The 21,946-nt window shown below is 43.0% G+C and overlaps 1 protein-coding gene across 1 annotated transcript; it reads right to left on the minus strand.

Moving 5' to 3' along the window:
* Window positions 1-1,789: 1,789 nt before the first annotated feature.
* On the minus strand, window positions 1,790-20,786 carry htra4 (HtrA serine peptidase 4). The gene is made up of 9 exons (XM_034692223.1): window positions 20,292-20,786; window positions 15,334-15,433; window positions 15,053-15,257; window positions 10,646-10,840; window positions 10,517-10,549; window positions 7,930-8,044; window positions 5,922-5,979; window positions 4,926-5,021; window positions 1,790-2,883 (listed from the first exon to the last, which is right to left on the minus strand). The coding sequence occupies exons 1-9, from the start codon at window positions 20,716-20,718 to the stop codon at window positions 2,715-2,717; spliced, it is 1,398 nt and encodes a 465-aa protein (XP_034548114.1). The 5' UTR covers window positions 20,719-20,786; the 3' UTR covers window positions 1,790-2,714.
* Window positions 20,787-21,946: the final 1,160 nt, after the last annotated feature.

Consider the following 21,946-nt stretch of genomic DNA (forward strand, 5'->3'; position numbering starts at 1 on the left):
ACTGTTTGTAGGGTTGATATCGATTTGGATTTATATTATATTTTCTCAGGATTATGACTTCAATCTCTGAATTATCAATTTAATCTCTGAATTATCAATTTAATCTCTGAATTATGAATTTAATCTCTGAATTATGATTTAAATGTCTGAATTATGACATTAATCTTTGAAATATGAATTTAATCTCTGAATTATGACTTTAATCTCTTAATTATGACATTAATCTTTGAATTATGACTTTAATCTCAGGATTCTGACTTTGATCTCAGGATTCTGACTTTAATCTCTGAATTATGAATTTAATCTCTGGATTATGAATTTAATCTCTGAATTATGACTTTAATCTCTGAATTATGACTTTAATCTCAGGATTATGACTTTGATCTCAGGATTATGACTTTAATCTCTGAATTATGAATTTAATCTCTGAATTATGACTTTAATCTCTTAATTATGACATTAATCTTTGAATTATGACTTTAATCTCTGGATTATGACATTAATCTTTGAATTATGACTTTAATCTCTGGATTATGACATTAATCTTTGAATTATGACTTTAATCTCTGGATTATGAATTGAATTTCTGAATTATTACTTTAATCTCAGGATTTTGGCATTTTTTTTCTCAGAGTTATGACTTTAATCTCTAAATTATGACTTTATGACTTTAATCTCGAGATTATGACTTCAATCTCTGAATTATGAATTTTATCTACGAATTATGAATTTAATCTCTGAATTCTGACTTTAATCTCTGAATTATGACATTAATCTTTGAATTATGAATTTAATCTCTGGATTATGAATTTAATCTCAGGATTTTGGCATTTTTTTCTCAGAGATATGACTTTAATCTCAGGATTCTGACTTTGATCTCAGGATTATGACTTTAATCTCTGAATTATGAATTTAATCTCTGGATTATGAATTTAATCTCTGAATTATGACTTTAATCTCTGAATTATGACTTTAATCTCAGGATTTTGGCATTTTTTTCTCAGAGTAATGACTTTAATCTCTGAATTATGTCTTAATCTTTGAGTTATGACTTTAATCTCTGAATTATGACTTTATGACTTTAATCTCGGGATTATGACTTCAATCTCTGAATTATGAATTTAATCTCCGAATTATGAATTTAATCTCTGAATTATGACTTTAATCTCTGAATTATGACATTAATCTTTGAATTATGAATTTAATATCAGGATTATGGCTTTAATCTCAGGATTTTGGCATTTTTTTCTCAGAGTTATGACTTTAATCTCTGAATTATGACATTAATCTCAGGATTCTGACTTTGATCTCAGGATTATGACTTTAATCTTAGAATCGTGTCTTTAATCTCAGAATTATGACTTTAATCTATGAATTATGACTTTAATCTCTGAATTATGACTTTATGACTTTAATCTCGGGATTATGACTTCAATATCCGAATTATGAATTTAATATCTGAATTATGACTTTAATCTCTGAATTATAACTTTAATCTCTGAATTATAACTTTAATCTCTGAATTATGACTTTAATCTTTGAATTATGACTTTAATCTTTGAATTATGAGTTTAATCTCTGAATTATGACTTTAATATCTGAATTATAACTTTAATCTCTGAATTCTGACTTTAATCTCTGATCACTCCAGCTGTTTGGCGGTCCTGCTGCGTGTTGCTTTCTGAAAACACAGCCGGTGGGTGTTGACGGATGGGACAGCGCGGGGTCGGACTGTGTAAGGAAGCCTTGCTCCTTGATTGACAGACGGGCTAAAGTTTATCTTGTGATTTCTCGCCTTTGGTTTTTTATTTACCCGTTTCATTATGTACAGAGGAACTCACCAACACCAGAGACAAATATGAATAACATGACAAAGACACAGCTCTGTGTGTCAACCATCACACACACTCAGGAGCAATATGTTCACACTGGCCAATAACAACTCCAAACTCACAAATAAGGTGAAAATAAAAAGTGCATGTACACAGTGAGAGTGTCTTACTGTTAGATGTGTATAAGTGTATGATTTTATATGAAAGATAAGCATGTTTGTTCTTGGGTCATACATGTAAAGACAGTTGTTTTTCAGAGATTGGGGATCCACATGAAGTGTTATGTTTGGGTTGTAGTGCCTGAATGCAGATAGAGGACAGGACTGTGGATAGAGTGGGACACTGGGAGAGAGATCAGGTGCCTCTGTATATGAAGCACATGTTAGACCACAGGACCAAACCGCCCCCCAAGTTTAACAGGAGTTACTCTGTGACAGCTTTCACTTCACTTCTTTGTGTTTGCCCATTTATTCCACACACAATAATTTCATCCACTGCATTAAAAACATGAGTGTATGGATATTTAAATGAAGTTGGCATGTTGTGTCAAGTTACTGCAGTTTGTGAACACTGTGGTATGTTTTTACTAGTGCTTGTGGCCTCAGTCATCTAGAACGTGATGTGTCTTGTTGCTTCATGAGTAGAAATATGTATCCTCTCCTCTGTTAGTTTCTTCTTTTGTTATGGTTGAATATGTTTGTAAAGAAAGAGAGGACCGGACAAAATGTGGTGCTACCATCTTAATATTTAAGATTACAGAGACAGTTTCTGGTGACGGTCATTTTTGTGTGTAAAGGGTGTAAAGGGTCTCAGTCTTGTACCCACAGAGGAGACCAAGTCCCTCAGGGCATCACTACAAACAGTTCGGAGCAGTAAGGTCTGTCAGTCCGAGGTCTCCTCAGGAAAGACAGTCAGCACCACATCCTCGTTCTTTCGTCTCACCAGCACTGAGAGCGCGGATCTGCTGTGGATGGCTTCGCTCACATCCTGCGTGGTGTGGATGATCTGCCCATTGATGGCGATGATGATGTCATGATCCAGCATGCCAGCACTGCAGAAACACAACACCAGACATCAGGCAGTTTCCAAACTTCCCTCAATGTTTCAAAGAAAGCAGAATGTTTTTTTATGTCTGCGTTGTAAAATATAAAACGTACACTGACTATTTTAATAACAGTGACCACCTTCGAGAAAAACTCATTTGTATTTTAAAGGCCCTGGTAACCCAGATCAACAAAAATGTTCTAACTATGATATTTCAGACCATATATAAACACTAAAAACTATGTAAAAATATCAAAACTCAAACCAATCAGAAATGAAACACTGAGTCACATGCACACATGTTCAACAAAACTACTCCCCTCAGTGTTGTTTTAGCTGTTAGCTTGTTTGCTAATCCCGTAGTGCCTGTAATCAGTCTGTATAGCTGTCTCTCTGCTCTTTGCACCGCTGTGCTCGTGTGTCCCTGTCTGCACATCCACCGCTGAACATGACAGCTTGTTGTCATTCTTCTATTTTCTAACTGCGGTGGATTTGGGGAAACTTTGGTACACGGTTGAGTAGAGCCGCGGCCGAGTGGCTAAAGCAGTCCCACATGGGCTCCACTCATTTCCCCAGGACCGGTTCACTAACTTATCCCAGGACCGGTTCACTAACTTTCCCCAGATCCGGTTCACTGTCTTTCCCCAGGACTGGTTCACTAACTTTCCACAGGACCGGTCCACTAACTTTCCCCAGGACCGGTCCACTAACTTTCCCCAGGACCGGTCCACTAACTTATCCCAGGACCAGTACACTGTCTTTCCCCAGGACCGGTTCACTAACTTTCCCCAGGACCAGTCACTAACTTTCCCCAAGACCGGTTCACTAACTTATCCCAGGACCAGTTCACTGTCTTTCCCCAGGACTGGTTCACTAACTTTCCCCAGGACTGGTTCACTAACTTTCCCCAGGACCAGTCACTAACTTTCCCCAAGACCGGTTCACTAACTTTCCCCAGGACCGGTTCACTAACTTTCCCCAGGACCAGTCACTAACTTTCCCCAAGACCGGTTCACTAACTTTCCCCAGGACCGGTTCACTAACTTTCCCCAGGACCAGTCACTAACTTTCCCCAAGACCGGTTCACTAACTTTCCCCAGGACCGGTTCACTAACTTTCCCCAGGACCAGTCACTAACTTTCCCCAAGACCGGTTCACTAACTTTCCCCAGGACCGGTTCACTAACTTTCCCCAGGACCAGTCACTAACTTTCCCCAAGACCGGTTCACTAACTTATCCCAGGACCAGTACTCTGTCTTTCCCCAGGACTGGTTCACTAACTTTCCCCAGGACCGGTCCACTAACTTTCCCCAGGACCGGTCACTAACTTTCCCCAGGACCGGTCCACTAACTTTCCCCAGGACCGGTTCACTAACTTTCCCCAGGACCGGTTCACTAACTTTCCCCAGGACCGGTTCACTAACTTTCCCCAGGACCAGTTCACTGTCTTTTCCCAGGACTGGTTCACCAACTTTCCCCAGGGCTGGTCCATTAACTTTCTCCAGGACCGGTTCACTAACTTTCCCCAGGACCGGTCCACTAACTTTCCCAAGGACCGGCTCACTAACTTTCCCAAGGACCGGCTCACTAACTTTCCCAAGGACCGGTTCACTAACTTTCCCCAGGACCGGTCCACTAACTTTCCCCAGGACCGGCTCACTAACTTTCCCCAGGACCGGTTCTCTAACTTTCCCCAGGACCGGTTCACTAACTTTCTCCAAACAGCTCCGTCTGAAACCCGGAGCCGAGCTCCTCTGCGTGCACATACTACACTTCAGCCTTCTCTGCTCCGGGCGTCCCATGGTCCTGATGCCCCGGAGACTACGGAGTTATAAAACTAATAAATGATAGAAGTCCTGATTCTGAAGTATTTTGTTGAAGCTTGATTACACATGACATTTTGAAATTCTATGTGAATTTTAAATATTCCATTTACGTTTCTGGAGGCTTTAAGGATCAGTTGAAGTCGACAACCTGTAATGTCGTTTTGGATCGGCCCATTAGAAATGAGCCTGCACACTGAGGTGTAAGCTGTAGCTGGACTCTTACCTGGATGCAGCTGTTCCAGGTATGACCTCATAAACGTAAACCCCTGAGCTCACATCTGGAAAATCAGCGTCACGCTCCTTAAGATCTCTGATCAAACTGGTGAAGAGGGGACAGAGAAGGAGAAGAGGAACTTAGAAACATTCTATAACAGCTGAGATGACCCTGATCAAGTATTTACTGGACTTTTGTTTAAAGTGACAATTCATGGGTTTCATGTGACGTCACATAGCTTTCACGGCGCCAACTTTTAAACCGACCTGGAATTGAACGCCAATACGTGCCACCTGCTTTGCTATGTATGACGGGGTATTAGTGCCACCTAATAGGAGCAAAAAGGGATTTCCAGATTTAAGTTGTAAAATTAAGACAATAAATGTGTAAACTTCTGAGTAAGAAAGTTGAATGTTTAATCATTTGAGTCTACGTTTAGCCTGAATGTTACTTTGAAGGTGAAGATCAGAAGAGCAGCTTACTGCACTAAAATAAAGATCCTGGAGCGTCTTGTGAAGTTACACCTATAAGGTTTCAGAAACAAGTGAATGCCCGATCTTTCAGCACATCAGCCCATGTTGTCATGATCAAAAAAGTCACGTAATTGAAACCCATGAATACATGAATCACCACTATCATCTCTCTCTCTCTCTTCATCTCCCTCTATCTCTCTCTCCAACACGGTAGGTCTCAGCAGATGTGTGTCTAACATGAGTCTGGTCCTGCTGGAGGTTTCTGCCTGTTAAAGGAAGTTTGTCCTTGCCACTGTATCTTGCTAAATGCTGCAAAGTGATCTGCTCATGGTGGATTAAGATGAGGTCAGACTGAGTCCTGTCTGTAAGATGGGACTGGATCTGATCCTGTCTTCATGTTGGATCTTTGTTAATAATAGAACATAGAGGACGGTCTAGACCTGCTCTGTTTGGAAAGAGTCTGAGGATAAAGTTTGTTGGAATTTGGCACTTTATAAATAAAGATTGATTGATTGGAATATGTTTGACTTACGATGTTGAAAGCTGCAGCATCCTGACACCTATGTATTTCTTTTTTTGAGCAGTATTTCCTAAGAGCAGATGAAAGGAAAAAAGACATTTCAATGAATGAAATCATGTTCATGGAGATTTTCCCCACATCTCTAAAGCCTCGGGTCCACAGGATGCATAGCGTTACACTGCACTGCGGCGCATCTCAGCTCTGTCTTTGGAACGTGCCCCTGCACCGCCAGAGAGACGCTTCAAGTCTATTTTTGACGGAGCCTGCACCTAGCACCCGTCAATCTGCACAGAAAAGAACAACCTGTACAGGAAGTCAGGCATGAGGATCACATGCTACATCCGCCGATTTCAAAATAAAACACCATATACAGACTCCCGACTGTTTAAAGATTGTATAGATCCGAAATACTCATCGATTATGGATGTAAGATACAAACAGCTACATCAGTGATTCAGGTCGACTACAACAGGACTTTAAGATGATCACTGTGTCAGAAGGTAACAGGACTTTAAAATGATCACTGTGTCAGAAGGTAACTGGACTTTAAGGTGATCACTGTGTCAGAAGGTAACAGGACTTTAAGATGATCACTGTGTCAGAAGGTAACAGGACTTTAAGATGATCACTGTGTCAGAAGGTAACAGGACTTTAAGATGATCACTGTGTCAGAAGGTAACAGGACTTTAAGATGATCACTGTGTCAGAAGGTAACAGGACTTTAAGATGATCACTGTGTCAGAAGGTAACAGGACTTTAAGGTGATCACTGTGTCACTGTGTCAGAAGGTAACAGGACTTTAAGGTGATCACTGTGTCAGAAGGTAACAGGACTTTAAGATGATCACTGTGTCAGAAGGTAACAGGACTTTAAGATGATCACTGTGTCAGAAGGTAACAGGACTTTAAGATGATCACTGTGTCAGAAGGTAACAGGACTTTAAGGTGATCACTGTGTCACTGTGTCAGAAGGTAACAGGACTTTAAGGTGATCACTGTGTCAGAAGGTAACAGGACTTTAAGATGATCACTGTGTCAGAAGGTAACAGGACTTTAAGATGATCACTGTGTCAGAAGGTAACAGGACTTTAAGATGATCACTGTGTCAGAAGGTAACAGGACATTAAGATGATCACTGTGTCAGAAGGTAACAGGACTTTAAGATGATCACTGTGTCAGAAGGTAACAGGACTTTAAGATGATCACTGTGTCAGAAGGTAACAGGACTTTAAGATGATCACTGTGTCAGAAGGTAACAGGACTTTAAGATGATCACTGTGTCAGAAGGTAACTGGACTTTAAGATGATCACTGAGTCAGAAGGTAACAGGACTTTAAGATGATCACTGTGTCAGAAGGTAACTGGACTTTAAGATGATCACTGTGTCAGAAGGTAACTGGACTTTAAGATGATCACTGTGTCAGAAGGTAACTGGACTTTAAGATGATCACTGTGTCAGAAGGTAACAGGACTTTAAGATGATCACTGTGTCAGAAGGACTTTAAGATGATCACTGTGTCAGAAGGTAACAGGACTTTAAGATGTTCACTGTGTCAGAAGGTAACAGGACTTTAAGATGATCACTGTGTCAGAAGGTAACAGGACTTTAAGATGATCACTGTGTCAGAAGGTAACAGGACTTTAAGATGATCACTGAGTCAGAAGCTAACAGGACAACAAAATAGAGTAGAATTATTCATATTAAAGTCATCTAAACCTGCAAGAACTAAACTTTATAGTCATGCAGCAGACTCAGTGATGATTAAAGCACAAAAGTAATGCAATACTATTCAAATGATTCAACCACAGACAGGCTCTGTAACCTGTTGTTTGTATGTGGTTCTCTCTCTATGTTGGACCACGCTGATCCTGCCTGCTCTGAGCTGCGCTACACTCCCAACACGCGTTCTGTGGACCAGGTCGCAAGCCCTCGAATGGAGCAAAGCCGTGTCACAGCCGTAACGTGGTGCACACGCATCCTGTGGACTCCCCGGGTAACACCAACAACAGGTCCTCCTCACCGCTGACTTGTCTGTTGTAGGATTCAGCCAGGAACTGTCGTATTCGGTCTGCAGGGATGGCAAATGAAATCCCTGCTGCCACTTTCAGAGTATTTATTCCTATAACATCTCCATCCTGTCAACAAAGAGGGTACGAGAGACGTGTTCAATTTAATTCATGGTTTATACTTTAAGAAACAAAACAGTGTCAGTTCTTTTACACCTCTTATTTAACCTCCATTACACAAAACATCACGCCTATAAAGTGTTCTTCCTATAAAAACATCAGCTCAGGCTGAGTAGACTTTTACACTTCTGACTCAACAACAGCCCTCCTTAGGAAAGAACATAGACTGTATAAATAATGGACGTAGTATCCAAGACGTCACCCATCTGTTCCTGAAGCGCTGTTTTGAGGCAGGTGGGCGGCAACAGCCATATTGGAAATGTTGAACTCAACATTCTGTCTGTCGAGCAGGTGTGACGTAAAGAGGCGGTCTTTGAGCCTCCTAGCCAATAGCTACAGAAGTCCCGCCTGTCAATCAAGTCAGCTGTGCCTCTTGTAATGGAAAAGTGTGTGCCGATCGAGAAATGAGCTATCCAGACTACACCAAGCGGCAACCTCCGGTCTAAAAATATGAGTCCAATGAGGAAGTGCTAAAAACTGCAGTTCATTGAGGATCTGCTTGAGGCTGGCTCTGGAAGTACCAGAAACCACATACACACCAATTCAAAGAAGACGATCTTTACAGCAGAAATAAACATGTTTACAGCCTGGTTCAAAAGACGAGTGGAGTCTGGATAGCTCATTTCTCTATCAGCACACACTGTACGGGGGTGAATTTTTCTAATGCGGCAATTTCAAAGATATTGAGATTAAGAGTCTTCCAATGAGAGGCACAGCTGACTTGATTGACAGGCGGGAACACTGCCCATAGGAAAATACATTTAGAGAGGAGATCTCAAAAGTGTTTCATTTATGTCTCCTAGACAACAATGAGATCTGTTTGAAAGCAAAATGAGACTATAGCTTATGTCTCCTGTTTCTCATTCTTGCCTCCAGACAAAAGTTGTAAAAAGTCTCAGCTTAGTCTCCCTTTCAGTTCAAAAGGAGATCTGGTCAGAATCTGAAATGGTTCTCAGGTATTCCTCAAGTGTTGTGACTCCTTTTGAGCTCAGGTGGAGAAATCAGGGAGCTCTCTCAACTGTCTCAATCTAACCTCATCCATTTGTTTTTGTCAGACTCAGTTTTTGTGTCTCAAGTTGAGCTCAGATGGAGCAAAGAAAGAGCCTGAGCTCATCTTTTCATGGTCATTTATAGTGCCCTGCAAAATTAAGATTTCAATGTAATTGTCCACAAACTTACAATTCTCATTCAAACATTTGAACCACTTGCAAGATCAGCTATTTAGATGTCAAATGATCTCTTCTTTGACTTCACAGTATGGTCCTTCCTTTAGATTTAGTGTATTTGAGAGAAATTGCAAAAGATAGAGATTTGATACCAGGTATGACAGACCATTTATTTAAAATATGGGCCACAAAAGGGCTGACCAGATTTAGCCAGACTATTACAATTAAAGGGGTGGATTCTTTTGGGCACTGGTGGCCTAGCGGTCTGAGTGCCCCACATACAGATGCTACAGTCCTCGTCGCAGGGGTCGCCGGTCCGATTCCCGGCTGGTCGACCATTTCCTGCATGTCTTCCCCCGCTCACTACTCCCCACATTTCCTGTCTCTCTTCAGCTGTCCAAAGGCCAAAGATATATTTTTTTAAAAAGAGAAGAAAATTTGCCATTAATGAGATCTCTCATTTAAGACTCAAATAAGACTCATGTCATGGTCTCAACTATTTCTCCTCGTGAATTTTAGGAGACACTAATGAGAAACCAATGAGAACTATTTGAAACTTGAATGAGGCTGAAGTGAGAATCTCAATTTTGTCCCCAGAGACTTAGAAGTGAAAGCCTTCACTTAAATTTTCCTCTGGGTGTAGCTGTTGGCTAGGAGGCTCAAAGCCCACCCCTTCATGTCACACTCGCTCGACAGCAGCAATATGGCTGCCGCCGCCGATTGGCCTCAAAACAGTGCTTCAGAAACAGATTGGTGACGTCACGGGGACTATGTCCATATTTTAGACAGTCTATGGACTTCACTCGTTTTTTGAACCAGGCTGTAAACATGTTTATTTCTGCTGTAAAGATCGTCTTTTTGAATGGGTGTGTATGTGGTTTCCTGTACTTCCAGAGCCAGCCTCAAGTGGACACTCGATGAACTGCAGTTTTTAACACTTCAACATTGGACTCATATTTTAGACCGGAGGTTGCTGCTTGGGAAAGAACTGAATTTTCAGGGGGAGGAAGATGGCAGCAGAGACCTTGATGAGTTAATGTACCATCTCTATGATATTATTTACGATGCAAAGGCCTCCATAATACTGTGAAGGAGTGTTCAACGTCTACCTGAGAGGGTAGACCGGATACACTAGTTTTAAATATAAAACTCTGACCTCAGTATTCACTTTACAAAATAAAACAAGAGAGATCACAACACAACAGAAAGCATGATAGTGCATAAAGCAGTATTAAAGCTTTCTAAATTCTCTTACCAAGTTGACAAGCGGTCCACCAGAGTTTCCATACTGTGAATCAACAAAGCAGCAAAAGCATGTTCAAGAGCAACAAACTGTCAGATATAGGTTGCATTGATTCTAGGTATTGGTTTGAACCTCACTGACGTTAATGATGGCATCAGTTTGGATGTAGTCCATATCTGAGTCCTTAAAGCCCAGCTCCAGGCCGTTGCGTTGGGCGGTGCTGATGATGCCGGTGGTGACAGTGTTCTGCAGGGAGAAGGGACTTCCCACCGCCACCACAAACTCACCTGGGCGCAGGTCTGAGGACTGACCCAGGCGAAGCACAGGGAGGGGACTCTGCATCAGGTCACAAAGAGACAATCAGATTAAGATACAGAACAGATGCGTTACTGAACGTAAAAGGAACACTTGTACTTATCAGTCAATATCACCAAGTTACCAAAGAGAGCCAGGGAGAGAAAGGGAAGTGAAAGGAAAATATCTACAAGCTGAACAGTTCATAGAAAAAACATGAATCCAAAGCTTCACAGAGTAACTCCAGCGATGACGCGCACATTTGCACATCAAAGTCCCTTCACATGTGATATTATCTAGCCCACTCGTCACCTCTGGAGGCCCCAGGTTACATTAGCTGCAACCAGCACACCTAACCAAAGTACCTCTGGAATGAAAGCATTGAATCACTGCTTTTTGAAAGGTCTGATATCTGACAGTCTGACTGTGAAGCTGGAGAGTTCCCAAAAGCCTCTGGAAACATAAATGGAATATTTAAAATTCACATAGAATATCAAAATGTAATGTGTAATCAAGCTTCAACAAAAATCAAAGTGAAAATAAACATCTCTGAAAAAACTCGGTTCAAAAACATCTTCTTTTACAGGTCAGAACATTTCTCAGGACTGTGTGGGCGTTAGTGAACCGGTCCTGAGGAAAGTTAGTGGACCGGTCCTGGGGAAAGTTAGTGGACCGGTCCTCGGGAAAGTTAGTGGTCCGGTCCTGTGGAAAGTTAGTGAACTGGTTCTGTGGAAAGTTAGTGGACCGGTCCTGGGGAAAGTTAGTGAACCGGTCCTGGGGAAAGTTAGTGAACCGGTCCTGGGGAAAGTAAGTGGACCGGTCCTGGGGAAAGTTAGTGGACCGGTCCTGTGGAAAGTTAGTGGACCGGTCCTGAGGAAAGTTAGTGGACCGGTCCTGTGGAAAGTTAGTGAACCGGTCCTGAGGAAAGTTAGTGGACCGGTCCTGGGGAAAGTTAGTGGACCGGTCCTCGGGAAAGTTAGTGGTCCGGTCCTGTGGAAAGTTAGTGAACTGGTTCTGTGGAAAGTTAGTGGACCGGTCCTGGGGAAAGTTAGTGAACCGGTCCTGGGGAAAGTTAGTGAACCGGTCCTGGGGAAAATTATTGAACCGGTCCTGGGGAAAGTTAGTGGACCGGTCCTGTGGAAAGTTAGTGGACCGGTCCTGAGGAAAGTTAGTGGACCGGTCCTGTGGAAAGTTAGTGAACCGGTCCTGAGGAAAGTTAGTGGACCGGTCCTGTGGAAAGTTAGTGAACCGGTCCTCGGGAAAGTTAGTGGACCGGTCCTGTGGAAAGTTAGTGAACCGGTCCTGGGGAAAGTTAGTGGACCGGTCCTGTGGAAAGTTAGTGAACCGGTCCTGAGGAAAGTTAGTGGACCGGTCCTGTGGAAAGTTAGTGAACCGGTCCTCGGGAAAGTTAGTGGACCGGTCCTGTGGAAAGTTAGTAGACCGGTCCTGGGGAAAGTTAGTGAACCGGTCCTGGGGAAAGTTATTGAACCGGTCCTGAGGAAAGTTAGAAGACTGGTCCTGGGGAAAATTAGTGAACCGGTCCTCGGGAAAGTTAGTGGACCGGTCCTGTGGAAAGTTAGTGAACCGGTCCTGGGAAAGTTATTGAACCGGTCCTGAGGAAAGTTAGTGGACTGGTCCTGGGGAAAATTAGTGAACCGGTCCTCGGGAAAGTTAGTGGACCGGTCCTGTGGAAAGTTAGTGAACCAGTCCTGGGGAAAATTATTGAACCGGTCCTGAGGAAAGTTAGTGAACCGGTCCTGAGGAAAGTTAGTGAACCGGTCCTGAGGAAAGTTAGTGAACCGGTCCTGAGGAAAGTTAGTGAACCGGTCCTGAGGAAAGTTAGTGAACCGGTCCTGAGGAAAGTTAGTGGACCGGTCCTGAGGAAAGTTAGTGGACCGGTCCTGAGGAAAGTTAGTGAACCGGTCCTGAGGAAAGTTAGTGGACCGGTCCTGAGGAAAGTTAGTGAACCGGTCCTGAGGAAAGTTAGTGGACCGGTCCTGAGGAAAGTTAGTGAACCAGTCCTGAGGAAAGTTAGTGAACCGGTCCTGAGGAAAGTTAGTGAACCGGTCCTGAGGAAAGTTAGTGAGCCGGTCCTGAGGAAAGTTAGTGAACCGGTCCTGAGGAAAGTTAGTGAACCGGTCCTGAGGAAAGTTAGTGAGCCGGTCCTGAGGAAAGTTAGTGAACCGGTCCTGAGGAAAGTTAGTGAGCCGGTCCTGAGGAAAGTTAGTGAACCGGTCCTGAGGAAAGTTAGTGAACCGGTCCTGAGGAAAGTTAGTGAGCCGGTCCTGAGGAAAGTTAGTGGACCGGTCCTGAGGAAAGTTAGTGGACCGGTCCTGGGGAAAGTTAGTTGACCGGTCCTGGGGAAAGTTAGTGACCCGGTTCTGGGGAAAATTAGTTAAATGGTCCTGGGGGAAAGTTAGTGAACTGGTCCTGGGGAAAGTTAGTGTACCGGTCCTGGGGAAAGTTAGTGGACCTGTCCTGGGAAAAGTTAGTGGACCGGTCCTGGGGAAAGTTAGTGGGCCGGTCCTGAGGAAAGTTAATGAACCGGTCCTGGGGAAAGTTAGTGGACTGGTCCTGGGGATAATTAGTGAACCGGTCCTGGGAAAAGTTAGTGAACTGGTCCTGGGGTTAGTTAGTGAACTGGTCCTGGGGATAGTTAGTGAACTGGTCCTGGGGATAGTTAGTGAACTGGTCCTGGGGATAGTTAGTGAACTTGTCCTGGGGAAAGTTAATGAACCGGTCCTGGGGATAGTTAGTGAACTGGTCCTGGGGATAGTTAGTGAACTGGTCCTGAGGGAAATGAGCAGAGTATGTGCAGGACTGCTTTAGCCACTCGGTCGCGGCTCTACTCAACCGCGTCCCAAAGTCTCCCCAAATCCACCGCAGTCATGAAAATAGAAGAATGACAACAATCTGTAATCTTCAGCGGTGGATGTACAGACAGGGACACATGAGCACAGCAGTGCAAAGAGTAGAGCGACAGCTATACAGACAGATTACAGGCAGTACTTGATTAGCAAACAAGCTAACAGCTAAGACAACACTGAGGGGAGCTGGCTGAGACGTCAGGAGACGGTCTGAGCAGGAGTGGAGTAGTTTTGTTAAACATGTGTGCACGTGACTCAGTGTTTCATTTCTGATTGGTTGGGTATTTATTATGTAATAAATATCAGGTTAAACCAGCCCCCTTAAAAAGCGAAAACGTGTCAAAAAAACGTAATTGAACATATTTGAGAAATGGATGAAAGTTGAGTTCTAATATTTTTACATAGTTTTTAGTATTTAAATATGGTCTGAAATATCAGAGGTAGAATGTTTAAGTTGATTTTTTTTACCAGGGCTTTTAAATAAAGTGAACTTTATTTAGTTAGGAAACCATTTATTCTGACAGCTGTTAGAACTTTAATTGTAATAAAAACAATGCTGTGTTTTATTATTCTCATATGATTCAATATGAGCTACTACAAGCCTTAAGATCTGTCCTGTCTCCTCTAAATCAAGGATGCAGACTTTAACTCTGGGGTGGGTGTACATGCTCACCTTTATTTATGGCTCCATTTCCCAGGGCAGGGAGCCACATGAGTAATTTGCCTTTCAGGCATCCTTTAGAGGAATGTTTCACAGAGAGGTACAGCACGGTTAAGCTGTCACCACTCCCTGGTTGTTATGAGACTGGTTTCTTCACCTATAGAGTAATTAACTGCAATGATTCCTCAGGTTTACTCCTTGTGAAACTGAAGTATTCTTGTATTCAGATCAGGACTTAAACTGTGGGATCTGACTGAGAACCCTCTACCACACAGAGCCTCTGATTAAAGAGCATGTCTGAGCTGTGATATGTTTTATCCAAAACAAGACTTGCGGGGCGCCGTTAGTCTAGCGTTCTAAGTGCGCACCCCATATACAGAGGCTATAGCCCTCATTGCAGAGGTCTCAGGTTTGATTCCAGCCTTGACCATTTACTGCATGTCCTCCCCCTCTCTCCACTCCCCACATTTCCTGTCTCTCTTCAGCTGTCCTGTCCATTAGAGGCGAAAAATGCCCCAAAATATAACTTAAAAAAACAAAAACAAGACTTGCAAATGCACACATAAAAGCTGAGGCTTTGAATGTACATGGCATAACCAAGAAGCACCCAAGAGGAAGTCTGATGATAAATGGACCATGGTAGAGTCATAGCGTGTGCAGGACTGACAAGCTGCCCGACCAAAAGAAAACACCAGACAGGATTAAGGCAGAGGAAAAAAGCCTCACTTCGGTTTCAATTTTGATGAGAGCAATGTCTGTCTTCTGGTCCACGTCTTTGACAGAAGCGTCATACTGCAAACCACTCTTCAGCTCTACTTTTACGCGCTGCTTGTTGGTGAGAACGTGAGCATTTGTGACAATCCAGCCATCCTCCGACACTATGAACCCAGAGCCACTGGACACGGACACCTCCTCACTGGAGAAAGCCGCCCTGCAAAGAGGAGAAGTGCAACAATGAGCACAATAAGTGGTAAAGGTGAGAGTCCAGATGTTTGGTCTTTGATTACCTCTGGAACAGCTCCAGATGCACCACAGCAGGGGCGATCTTATCCACCACATCTGCGATGAAGTTAAACTTGTAGCGCATACTTCCTGGATGTTGCATTTCTTTTAGGGCACAGAACCACAGAAGAAAGGTTAATCGATGTTCACAGTGTTATTATCTTCATTTATTGTGTTGCCATTCTCACTGTGACAGGGCACAGTGAGCATGAAGCTGACATCAGCATGCAAACACAGGTAGTGGTGTAAACATGCAGATGCAAGCAACAGTTTACTTTGAGCAACTCTCCCACAGTGTCCCACCAAACCTTGAATGATGTTTTTTTCCCCTTGTGTTACTTGTTTTTCTTGTCTGCTCGGACTGGCCTCCACCAGAGGGTGGATCCTGGTTGAAGGGACTTCAAATTGCCAACTTAGGTGCATTTCGACCAAGAGTTCACCCTGAACTAAAAGGTTCCTGTGCCCCCATTGTTGTCTGCGTTTCGATCAGTAGATTGTACAAATCATGCCAGTGACGTATGGAGAAAGAAAAAAGTAAATGCACTACACCACCAGACCAGTAGAGGGCAGTAAAACAAAGAGGAATGCCATTCATCATAGATGACACCATAGAAGCAGACGGACAGGCAGGTATCATTATGAGCAACACAGCAGTTAGCCTGTTAGCATGAAGAGACTCAGCTGGTGCTGTTTTAGATGGTGCTATATTTCATCACAGATGGATTCACTGAATCAACACGTGAGAGGAGATAAGCGCGAGTAGCAAAGACGTTTGAACACGGCTTTAAAATCCTTTTAACTCAAAAAGCCGTGGCAGAGATCGGCCGGTGTTTTGGTTTAAACAGCGACCCTGTTAACTGGAGACTCTCAGCCGGATGCATCCCTCATAAACGTCTTTAGACCATCATTAAATATCTGATGAGGATATTTTGAAATCTTAATAAAAACTAAACTAGTTTGCATTCCCAGGAACTCCCTCTGTGTTTCAACAGCTGTGTAAACTCCACAAACACTGACACGTTCAGCTGAAGGTCTCCAGTTTACAGGGTCACTTTTAAAACCGGAACACCGGGAGAGACGCATTCACGGTGGGCTGAGAGAAGACTACTGTTACAAGCTGCTAAATCAAGAGAATCACAGCTTCTTCTTTTGAAAAGTACACACACATACAAAAAAGATAGAACAAATCAAAACTAATGAAAGAAAGAGAAATCAAGTGAATCACAGATGTGTGTGATGTTATTGTGGACGGAGGGAGGAATAAAAACACTGAGGTTAATCTACCAATCAGACACGTTCAGCATTGCAGGCCCCGCCCCCTGAAAGTCCTGGGTCCTTTGAAAAGTTCTACCCCCCTAGCAGGGGCTTTTTAGGGGGGAGATTATCTACCCCTGAACTAAATTTAGACCCTGGGTCTACCGGTTGAAACACATGTAGTTCAGGGGTAAAGTCCCTCCGGTCGAAAACGCCTAAAGCTTCACTGATCAAAGGGTCGCTCTTAATGACAAAATTCTTAAAAACATTGGAGAATCATGACGTCTTCTAAGAATTTTGCTAATTTAGTTAGGACTAACGAAGAGGTATTCATGAAGCACCTCAGCCCCTGAGAGAGCTCCTCAGGTGAAACACTGCTGAGATGTGAGGAGGACTTGTAAGAGGCTGAAGATTTTCTTGAGCGTAGGAGAAAATGGAGGAGAGACAGAGAAATAACAGAAAAGTTCTCCAAACACTAAGCGACAATGAGCTCATTAAATGCTTTGGTTTAGACTGTGCAGTGATCACGACCGAGTCAGATCTCATTAGAGATGTGCTTATACATTTAGGTCAACACAACAATGAGTTCAAGAATCATTCTACTAATACATGCTGCAGAAACTGTGAAATGTCAAGGTCAGCCTTTTTTCACTTGCGCAATATTTCCAAAATGAGACCCATCCTGTCTCAGAGCGACGCAGAAAAACTAGTCCATGCATTTGTTACCTCCAGGTTAGATTACTGTAACTCCCTTCTATCAGGCTGCCCCAATAAGTCTCTAAAGACTCTTCAGCTGGTCCAAAATGCTTCAGCTTGAGTAGAACCAGGAAGAGAGAGCACATCTCTCCAGTGTTAGCTTCTCTACACTGACTCCCCATAAAATCTAGACTAGAATTTCAAATCCTTCTTTTGACCTACAAAGCTCTTAATGATCAGACACCTTCATATCTTAAAGAGCTCATAGTGCCCTATTACCCCTATAGAACACTACGCTCCCAACATGCAGGCCTGCTCGTCCTACCTAAAGTCTTTAAAAGTAGTATGGGTGGTAGAACCTTCAGTTATCAGGCCCCTCTCCTTTGGAATCCTCTAACAGTCAGGGTCCGGGAGGCAGACACCCTCTCTACTTTTAAGAGTAGGCTTCAAACTTTCCTTTATGATAAAGCTTATAGTTAGAGCTGGATCAGGCAGCAACAGCTACAACTACTCGTCTCATCACTATCACCGCTCCCTCTCTCTCTTATTCTCCTCTATCCCTCTTTCCAGACCCAACTCAGTCGAGTCAGATGGCTGTCTAACATGAGTCTGGTTCTGCTCGAGGTTTCTGCCTGTTAAAGGAAGTTTGTTCTCTCCGCTGTAACTAGCTAAATACTGCGAGGTGCAATGCTCATGGTGGATTAAGGTGGGGTCAGACTGAGTCTTATCCTGTCTTGGTGTTGGGTCTCTGTTCATAATTTGACATAGAGTGGTCTAGACCTGCTCTGTTTGTTAAAGAGTCTTGATTTGGCGCTATACAAATAAAGATTGATTGATTCTGCACATTTTGTTGATGACTGCTAAAAAAAACAATCACTATTAACTGGATGAAGCCTAATCCCCCTCAGTTGACCAGTGGTTACAAAAAGTCAAACATGTATACATGATGGAACATAAGACTGCCCAGCTACGGCTGACACTACCTGTGTTTAAAGGGGATATGTGGATGTTCATCTCTATAGATCTTGCTAAATGTGATTATTAAGGTCAATCGTATGTGTGCATGCACAATTGAAATGAAAACTGAAAGGACATTGCTTTTTCATTTTCAAATCTGCCCTGCTTTTCCGTTTTCATTACAATTGTGTTACAAAATGTGCTCGCTTGAACATGAAAGTTAAAATGAAAAAGGAGGGATTGCGTTTTCATTTTATTTTTGAGTTTAAAAAAAAATGCACATTCATTCTGAAAATTAAAAAGAATTTCTGTGAATACATTTTAATTTTCAAATTTTTCTTTTAATTTGAATTATGATAATAACTTAGGAGGGGCATTTTTTGAAAATTGAAAAGAAAATGTAATTTTCATTTAAATGGTGTGAAAGAATTAGCATTGTTGAAGATTAAAATTGAAATAGAAATAGCCTCATACATGGCTGAGAGCAAGAGGAAAGAGGAGTGTCGTGTTGGCATATGTTTCAGTGTAAATAAAACTCTGGCAATGTGTAGTTTGTGATGTAAAAATGTACAACACTGCAGCAACACGAGCAACTTTTTTAAACACTTAAAAACAGTGCATCTCGAGGCTTACCCTGAAGCTGGACAAAGACAAAAAGAGGAAGCAGAGAAGGCTGCATCACCTGCACCCCGACACCATCTACCATACAGAGGACTCTGACACGGGACTTCCACCAGATACATGTCCGGTCCGTCTCCAATCTGTCCGGCTCCATGCTCTCTCATCCGTCAACACCCACTGGTTGTGTTTTCAGAACGCAGCACAGAGCAGGACCTCCGGACAGCTGGAGTCATGTGACCGAGGTTTTCCCTCTGCAATCACTGAATCAAGGATTCTCCTCCTCCTCTCCTCATCCATGTTGTCTTTCTGGTCCTCTGAAAACCTCTGACCTGTTGACTCCAGGCCTGGCTCCGCTCATCATGACGGTTTGTTGTTGTAGTTAAGGCTGCTGTGAGGAACTTTTGTTTTGTGTCAATTCTGGCGCCCCCTTGTGGACAAAGTGATACCTCTTATCTCTTGTCCTATACATGCAAAAGTAGTGTTTTCAACAAAAGCCTCATCCTGTTGTGTTCAACAGTCAACTTTATCAGGCAATGTGATTATTTTCCATGAAAACAGTCAAAGAAAGGCTGTTTCTGAAGCAAGATGTCCATTATCTGGTCTGGGACCTAACCCCCCAAGGCGGTTTCAGGCATTAAAAATTACAACAGAGAAGGTGTCAGTGTTGTTGTAGATGGTCTTGCTTGCTATTGAAGGTTATAAAGAGGCATCAGTATCATTTTCAGTCTGTTTCTCAGCCAGTTCAAAACTCCTCACAGGGCCTTTAAGTGAAATACGATCTGGTGAAAACAGAGTGTTTTATTCTGAAAATTAACCGGATGTTTTCATTTTGTTTTGGTGAAACCTGACTTCCTGTCCCGCTCCATCTGCTCTGTTGAGATTGATGCGTCGTGCTCCGGCACCCGGCAGAAATAGAAGTCTTGTGTATCTGATCCGGAGGACTCCGACCTGCCGGATCAGATACACAGCCGGAACGCAACGGAGTGGATCCAGTGGAAGTTAACACATTGACTTGAACAGATACCTTGTTTCACTATATTCCAGTGCAGTATTTCATATTTTTAGCATATTTACTTGACCCTGAGATATTATTGGGGAAAAAAGCTTTAAAAAAAAATTGCAATTTCCAATGCAATTTTTTCCAAAACTGTCGCAAAATCTGTCTTTTTGGGCCGCAACAATCACAAAAAAACCAACCCAAAATCCTAGAGAGACTACTTAGCAAATCAATAATGCATCAAGTTTTAATGTGTCTTATTATGTTTTCTTCAGGGTCATGTTCACAGTTTGAAGTCTTAATTCCATGTTTTTATTCCTAAGAGCACTCTGGTGCTGAGGTTTGGAACTATTTTAAACACAACACTCATATTATTATTATTTTAATGTTTTCATGATAAACTAAGGAAGGGTAGAAAAGAAGAGTCAGTGCACTCACCTGCATCACACGCACCCCTCTGAATCAGAATGACCGAGGCGGTCTCACCGAGCTCGGCTCTCCTGTTCTCGGCTCTCAGGCGGCAGATGCTGGGGTAAGTCCGGCCGTCGCTGCCGCACACCGGGCCAGAGGAGGCACACACGCAAGAGCCGGGGAGCCCACCTTGCTTCCCCGGGACAGAGTTACACCTCAGTCCGTCCCCACAGGAGAGGCCTCCGCTGCTCCACGACCCGCATACTTCTCCCTCCCCGGCTGCGCACACCACGCAGCAGCCGCACGCGTCTTTCACCTGCCCATAGAAACAGACCTGGGGAGCGACAGGGCACTGTGCGGCATCACACACCTGCGGGCAGGTCTGTCTCTTCCTCAGCAGACCAGCGTGGACTGCAGAGGTGAGGAGGGTGAAGAAAGCCACAAACTTCATCATTGGATCAGTTCACAGCAGCTTCCTGCGATGATACCTATTTTCATACTGATGAAGTTCATGCAGGTATACTTCACTCACAGTGTGCGGCTGTTTTCATAGCCTATAGGTTTGGCTCAGGGCCAGCAGGTTTATGTCTTCTTGTAGCAACATGTCGGTCCTTGCTCCTGTATGATGTGTTCCTGTATAACCTCAATGGAATGCAGTTTCTCTCTCATGGACATCAAAGTGTTCCAGATGATGATCCGTTTACTCTTTAGTCTGAGGTTAGGATCTATACTTTCAAACAGACAACACAGTCTCATTCTCTAATTGCTGTTTCTGTCTCAACATTTTATTTCACAGGCTGTATGATGATGTTTTATCACTAACTTTAAAAATTCAGCTTCTTTGTAGTTACCTCAAATCAAACTAAAACTGATGGCAGTATTTGCTCCCGCCTCAGTGTCCTCCCAGAGGAGCTGGTGGAAGTGGCCGGGGAGAGGAGTGCCTGGGCTTCCCTGCTGAGACCCGGACCTGGACCTGGGAGGAAGATAGATGGAAGTATGGATCAATAACATGGTGTTATATGATGTGTTGACTGCCTACCAAGCTGCATTATATGTTCATGGAGAACTGATGAATTACAGAGTAATCTTAGATCTTAGATGTGTACTAAAGACAGTTTTGGTTAAACACACATCATCCTGCTCTGGGGGGAAAAAAACTATACATATATCAGTGTTTCCACTCAGTTTACAGCCTTGGGGGAGGGGGTCATGGTGTTATCTATCTATCTATCTATCTATCTATCTATCTATCTATCTATCTATCTATCTATCTATCTATCTATCTATCTATCTATCTATCTATCTATCTATCTAGCTAGCTATCAATTGTGGTGGGAAAAATACAGACATGATAGTATGTTGTTCTTGCTTTGATCAGAAGCTAGAAACATTCACACATACCAAACCTCCTGTGATTTGCATATTGTTATCTGTTCCCATGGCTGAGGAGCAGACCATAAGGTGAGAAGTCAGGAAGGTGACCAGGAAGCAAGAGGTGATAAGAAACTCTCTTGTTTGTCTCACAGTTCTTTGAGGATGCTTAATGATGTGTTAATATTATTCTCTGAAGAGGATAAGTAACGTGTTGTATCTTCACTCTGGGTCAGTTGAGCAGACCTTGTCTCGGTTGTTAGATCACTCTGCCATCTGACCGCTTTGCAAAGCTTACTGAAGGCCGGAAT

This window comes from Notolabrus celidotus, chromosome 9, assembly GCF_009762535.1.
Source record: "Notolabrus celidotus isolate fNotCel1 chromosome 9, fNotCel1.pri, whole genome shotgun sequence".
Taxonomy (NCBI): Eukaryota; Metazoa; Chordata; class Actinopteri; order Labriformes; family Labridae; genus Notolabrus; species Notolabrus celidotus.